This window comes from Epinephelus moara, chromosome 23 (genome assembly GCF_006386435.1).
Source record: "Epinephelus moara isolate mb chromosome 23, YSFRI_EMoa_1.0, whole genome shotgun sequence".
Taxonomy (NCBI): domain Eukaryota; kingdom Metazoa; phylum Chordata; class Actinopteri; order Perciformes; family Serranidae; genus Epinephelus; species Epinephelus moara.
In genome coordinates this window covers 831154-838316 of record NC_065528.1, presented here as the reverse complement: position 1 = coordinate 838316, position 7163 = coordinate 831154, and the positions used below count along the sequence as shown (strand labels likewise).

The 7163-nt window shown below is 39.6% G+C and overlaps 1 protein-coding gene across 1 annotated transcript in view; it reads left to right on the top strand.

Moving 5' to 3' along the window:
* The window catches only part of LOC126385214 (pleckstrin homology domain-containing family A member 5-like), a 628760-nt gene that overhangs the window by 581889 nt on the left and 39708 nt on the right, over positions 1 to 7163 (top strand). The window contains exons 16-22 of the mRNA XM_050036817.1: positions 2456 to 2518; positions 2595 to 2675; positions 2801 to 2953; positions 5333 to 5434; positions 5571 to 5679; positions 5841 to 5884; positions 6923 to 7120. Coding sequence (XP_049892774.1) covers positions 2456 to 2518; positions 2595 to 2675; positions 2801 to 2953; positions 5333 to 5434; positions 5571 to 5679; positions 5841 to 5884; positions 6923 to 7120 — 750 coding nt within the window. The remainder of the gene's footprint in view (positions 1 to 2455; positions 2519 to 2594; positions 2676 to 2800; positions 2954 to 5332; positions 5435 to 5570; positions 5680 to 5840; positions 5885 to 6922; positions 7121 to 7163) is intronic.

The following is a 7163-nucleotide window of genomic DNA, read 5'->3' as shown; positions in this document are numbered from 1 at the left end:
AACAAAACACATGCATACTTTTTTGTAGCTTAAAACCTTTTGGTTATGTGTCCCCTGTACATCTTCAGAACTACTTTTTCTCCGGTAAGCTACGGGCGATTTGTCAGAGCAGGAGGCTCGTTGAGAGTAGTGACACCGTCACATCAGAGCTACAGATGGTCAGCGTTTCACACAACTTCATGTCCAAAAACCTGAACTATCACTTTAATCTGTATATGAAAATTATGCGGACATTACTGAAATGTTACCATTGCAAGAAGTAAGGATTAATCATATCACTTAAACACTAAAAAACAAGAAAAAAATTGCAAAGAATTTGCATAAAATGCTGAATACCACAATAATTATCTTTTAATATCTCTCTTAATATGAAAAGCAACTACAATCAATTGAAATAGTCTTTTTAAATGGTGAAATTATTCCCATACGCACAGAAATTAGGGCTGGGCCAAATTTAAAAAATCAAGTATCACAATTGTGATACTTGATTTTTTAAATTTGGCCCAGCCCTAATTTCTGTGCCAAATATCAAGATATTTGGCACAAATATTAATATTTGTGCCAAATATCTTGATATTGACATTGTGACAATATTGTAGGATTGACTATTAGTGTTTTCACGAAATATTTACACAATGAGATTTGATAATCATCAGTAATGTGGATATAATGATTAAGTAGGTAAAGACAAATAATAGAACAGCTAGAACAGTCTGGTAGGTTCAGAAAATTACAATGGGGCTAAAGTGTCTCAGCATCTTTCAGCCCATTGTTTTGGTGTTACAGCCTGAAACTGTTTTAGTTCACTCTCTAATCAGCCTTATTTCCAACTCCCAAAGGGAGAAAATATTAAGAACAACAATTTGTTAACAGACATTAATACAGTATCAAACTAGCAAAATAAACAGTATAATTAAATTGGTCTTGTGGCTTCAATAAGTCTAACATAAGAGTTAGAAATGTGGCCTAAGTTTCTTGGTTACTAACACACTAACCCTGAAATTATACCCAGTTTCATTGAGAGGCAAGATAACACTGTATTTACATCTCAAACCACAAAAACCACAAAATTAAACATCAAATAAAATATGACTGAAATTTGAGTCATCAAAAGTACATGCTTGTAAGGTCCTTTACTGCTTCATAACTTGGATTGATTGATTCTAATGTTATTTATTAGAGTAATAAAATAACACACTGTCACCTTTTCCCCCCAACATGCAGAGGAGTCCTTGATGTCCTGAATAGTGTCTGCAAAGTCTTCTGTCCTGCAGGGGCCCCAATATCCTCAACCAATCACAGGGCAGTCTTTATGTGGCCTGAGAGGCCCTTCTTCAGAAGCTTAATATGTAGGCCTAGATAAACTTATCAATCTTTTTTTATAATTTAATCAAATCATTATTATATTTTTGTCAAATTAGTGTTTAATGAGATTTTAGATAGTAATTCAGATTGAAATAGTAAAAGCAGAGGAGGCAAAACTATAATTTGGTGCATATATTTAAATACCAATTTAAATTAATTTAAAACTGGGATGATAATAATAGAATAATCTCATTACCAATTAGTAAGTTGAAAATGTTTCAATATGTTTCTTTTTTTTAACAAATGTAAAGTAGTGATATATGATGCAAACTGGCGTGTAAAGGGTTAATACTTGATTAAATTATCTAAATTAATTAAAAACATTTTAATAAAAACAAAAAAGCAAAAAATCCTGGAGGAATTGATTTTAAAAAATGTGACACGTATGGTCCTTTGACAATTTTGTGGTCATAATGAGTATTAAGGAAGCATATATATATATATATATATATATATATATATATACATATATACATATATATATATATATATATGCACCAAATCATAAGCCCCAAACATATAATAGTTTGGGGCTTAATTTTATGATCATTAATGCGTGTCTGTCCTCTGAGGCTACACCTCCCTCTGTCTTTCTCTACATTACAATATTAAGCCACAATTTTCCCGGTAACACCTGGGTAAACAGCTTTAAGGGAAATTAAACAGGAGTGAATTAGTGAATACGCACAGAGCACTCATCCCTTCATCCCCTTACTGCCTGCCTATGGAGTGAATCGCAGCCAGGAACAACAAGAGTTTTTCTTTAAAATCTGTAGCATTTGGGGAAAGTTGCTTTAAGTCTTATAAAACACAGCTTCAATCACATGACATCAAATTCTAGTACTTTTTAGGAGAATATCAGATAAGTCATATCCTTGCGTTAATGTACAATTTAACAGACTTTATCCTCTGTGCATTGTGAAAAATAAAGTGAAACGATGAGTTGTCAGGTCATTCTTTTCCCCCAAACTGCATAAAGTTGCATTTTGGAGGAGAACTCTTCGTGGCTGGAGTTCCTAGATCTCCATCCTGACAGATGTGTTGTTGTCGCCCTCTGCTGTCCATCTCTGACTGTGCCTTCTTGTTTCAGATCAGTCCAGAAGACTACAAAGACAGCTCCTTCATCCAGCGCAATGAGGAGGCTGACATAGACGTAAGACAAGCCCAGCTTTCAGTGAAAAGGAGAAGATTCAAAGAGAGTGTGGTTAATGTTTGTGTGTTTGTGACAGACCAAGCTGAGCAGACTGTGTGAACAGGACAAAGCAGTGAGGATGCAGGAGGAGAAACTGCAACAGCTTCACAGAGAGAAGGTACAGCTCCCAGTGTGTGTATTCATTTTTGTGTCTTTGTATAGACTCATACGAGCATTAAGTTGTTTTGTGCGTGTGCGTGTGTGTGTGTGTGTGTGTGTGTGTGTGTGTGTTTTGTTTGGCAGCACACTCTTGAGACGGCCCTGCTGTCTGCCAGTCAGGAGCTAAGTGAACAGAGCAGCTCCAACGCTGCAGCTACCCAGAGCCTCATCCAGCAGAGAGATGTGCTGCAGAATGGCCTGCTCAGCACCTGCAGAGAGCTGTCCAGAGTCAACACTGTGAGCACACCCCAACACACACTTACACACACTCATCACTGAAGAACAAGAGGTTTATCAAAGAAAAACCACAAAGACACCTCCAGACTGGCAGTCAAGTCCATTTCTTGGAGCATTTGGTCTAAAACTTGATAAACATGAATAGGTTTTTCAAATACAAATGCAGACCAACAAACAGCTGGGCCTGCATGTATCAAGTTATTTGGAGTAGGACATTAGTCCTATCTGGTCCTAGTTTTAGGCACACATTCCATTTTCATCAGTAGTGAGCTTATTGAAAGGTGCCATTTTGGCAAAAAGAGGTAATTTTTGTCACTGACCTTGTGCAAAAAAAAACGCTCTCAGTTCACATAATTATTATCATGCAATATCAGTGTGATATCAGTGTCATAATGGCTGTTAAGGTGATATGTTTAGCGCTAAGGTCCCGATCATGTAGACAGCATTTTGTCTACATGCACGCACTGTTTTTTTTTTTTTTAATTGAATGGCACTAGTAAAAAAAAGAAAAAAGTTTACTGCACCTTTTTATTGTTGCCAGGCAACTACCCCATCACCTCCTTACCCTAACCTTCCCCTGTAATCAACCCACCGTTTGTTTCTATATTTATTTTACAGTAATTAGTATCTAGTTGCTGAAATGGACAGGCATACGGTACTTGCTGTAGCTCTGGTTGAGGGTGAGAGGCTGATAACAGATCTGTGTGGGTACATGAGAGCCTAAACAAGACGGAGGATCATGGGGAGAACCACCAGTTGGTCCAGGAGCTTCACCTCCATGATGGCCATTTCCAGGCATAGTTTAGGATGATTTGAGGGCAGTTTAACAAGCTGCTGTCTATCACCAGGCCATATAGATCTGGGTATCCAATGACTGAGCACCACCAGTTTCTCCCCCATTGTTTACAGACTGTAAACGTCTGAATGGACAATGGGAAAAAAGATGATGAAAAAAAAGAGATGGCGTTGGGCGCTTTTCAGCTCTGAGTTGAAATTTTTTCAACTCAAAGGAGTTCAGAGCGCTCCGGCTGAAACGCCAGGTACCCAGAATGCAGAAACGCGAGGCACCTAGCAACACAGAAACAGCAAGCAAAAAGCTTCATTCTCTTTAAAAACAGTTACAAAGAGCTTCATTCTCATTAAAAACGATTACAAAAAGCCACCTCCAGCTGCTAAAATGCTTTCTGTGTGATCACAGCCCTACAAAGCAAACAAATACATTTTTTATAAAGCACATTTCATTCAATTTACAATGTGCCCAGTGTGCAGAAAACATAACCCTAACCTAGGGTCAATTACCTCAGAGGTTCAAACACTGTAAGATGGTTGCTGTAAATTTTTCAGTAACTTACCGGCAGCTGGATGCTAGTAAGTTACTGTAAATGTTTGTTTTACAGTATTATTACTGTATTTTATTTAACTGTCATTATAGTGTTTTGTAACCTTGTAACCATTGTAATCTTGCACCCATCTCATACTTATAAGTGTGATATCTCAAGAACACCTTGAGGGTATTTTCTTAAATTTGGCACAAACGTTCACTTGGACTCAAGGATATACTGATTTGATTGTTTTGAACTGGTCAGAGTTCAAGGTCATGGTGACCTAGCACCTGTCTCATTTTCAGGAATGTGATATCTCAAGAACACCGTGAGGGTTTTCCTTCAAATTTAGTACAGACATTCACTTGGACTATAGGATGAACTGATTAAATTTTGGTGGTCAAATGCAAAGGTTCCGTTGACCTCGCAAAACATGTTATTGGCCATAACTCAAGAATCCATATGCTGATTATGACAAAATTTCACACAAATGTCTAATAAGATAAAATGATGAAGTGCTGATGTTTTATATTCAAGAGGTCAAAGGTCAGCTTCACTGTGTCATCATATTGTTCTGCAGAAACACTTTTCCGGCCATTACTCAGCATCATATCTCAGGAACAGAGGGGGAGGCATTTAGTCAGATACTGAATTGGTGACACTAATCTTGGGTGTCCACCTTGAAACTATGCTGATTGTATAGATCTTCTGTGCTGCCGGGTTGAACATGTATGTGAAGCATGCGTGTTTTAGAATTTGTAGCTTCTTGTAGCAACATCCATATTTGAAGCATTGTCAGCTGTCATGGCTACATATGAGTCTGGACAATCATGGATGTAAACTGTCAACTGCAACTACAACAGTCAGGCGGTAAATTCAATTTTTTTCACAAGATATAAGTGGGATAAATGCAAGAGACCAGGAGCAAGGTAGCCATAAAGAGCGAGGTGGAAAGAATTCCTTGTGGGACACAGACGTTAAAGCACACATACACACACATGTAGGCACACACACAGAGTGCAGTGAACCTCCTGTCAGCTGATGTCCTGGTTTTCAGGAGTTGGAGCGTTCCTGGAGGGAGTACGACAGGTTGGGTGCAGATGTCACTCTGGCCAAGTCTAACTTGCTGGAGCAGCTGGAGGCCCTGGGCAGCCCACAGGTAAAACGCACGCACGCACGCACACACACACACACACACACACACACACACACACACACACACATCTCCAAGGTGATCAAGGTTTTAATGGCATTCACCTATGTATGTATGTGTGTGTATGTGTGTATGTCCTTAGACAGAGCCTCCAAGCCAGCGGCACATCCAGATCCAGAAGGAGTTGTGGAGGATTCAGGACGTGATGGAGGCTCTGGCCAAAAATAAACCACAGCGGAGCATAGACAGCAGTGAGAGTCACCAATAACACATGTTGAAGTCACACTCTCAGAGTCATTTCATATTTGTCTGATTTGATTTACAGTTTGTACTTAACTACAAATGCCTTTTCAGATGTCATGTTATGGAAAATGTCTTATTCCTCTTCTCTCTATATTCCCATATTCATCAGGTTTAACTGGTTCCAAACCGCTCTCCAGTCTACAGAAGAATGAGGTAAGGCAGTGCCCTTGCCCACACAGCACATTCCACATAACACCACACTTATTCTCAGCCACATTGCTTAGCCTCTGGCCCCAATTAAATGCCTCAATAGTACTTTTGTAAGACAGAATGACTGTGATTTTGGTAGCAACAGGGATGTAATGGTGATTGATTGATTGATTGATTGATTGATTGATTGATTGATTGATTGATTGATTGATTGATTGATTGATATATGCATTTTTTCCAACATCATAAAGATTTTTCATCATGTGTTCTCAGCATTGGATCATTCTCCCAAAATCTGTTTTTTGTTTTGTTTTTATCCAGTTAAATACTAGTTGTGGTTTTTTTTTTTATTATTATTCTTTCTTTTCACCATTGCAGACTATTTTACAAGGAACATCAGAAGTGTTTAGATTAATTTTCCTTTTACCAGGCCAACCCGGTTTCACTCCAAAGTGGTCGATTACGAAAAATGACCAAACACTGATATGTGACAAGGTCGGAGTGAGAATGTGTTGATTAGACTAACACTGGATTTGGTTTAGTCATCAGTGTGCCATGAAATGAATCTAAACTTGCTTAACATAGTCATTCTATCACAGTGATGTGAACCAAATGACACTGTGAGGTTTTTATTCTGTGTCACTGGTGATGAGGAAGTACAGCGAGTGCTGGACGGAGCAGTGAGTGACAACAACTCCACCCACATTTAAGAGTACTGCTTGTGGTGGAAAAGCTAAACAGACCTAGGGTCTAGGTACCATGTCTGAAGGGTTACTTTTTATTCCAAAGGTACCATACCGAAACTGTTTGGTGGAAATGGGGCTAAAGTGTCCCAGCATCTTTCAGCCCATTGTTTTGGTGTTACAGCCTCAAACTTAACTGTTTTAGTTCACTCTCTAATCAGCCTAATTTCCAGTAGCAATAGGCAGCGAAGTTCAGTGAGAAAAACTACTGATCCCAACCCATAACCATCAGTAGGTACACTCCAGTAATACCATGTGATTACCTTAGAATGAGACCAGCTGTGTTAACTGTTAACAGGCAGTGACGCTGCTGCCACTCAGTCCTCTCAAGGAGGGTGACAACATGCCCCCCCGCCCGCCCCTTCCCCAGTACTACGACTCATCAGAGCACCCCCCTCACGTGCCCCCCCACCACTCACATCCTGGCGGCCGCCAGCCCCCCCACACCCACCGCACCGAGGATCGCAAGGCCAGCTCCAGGAACGGAGTACACAGCGTAAGAACCACTGAAAACCTTCATGCCCCCCCCCCCCCCCCCC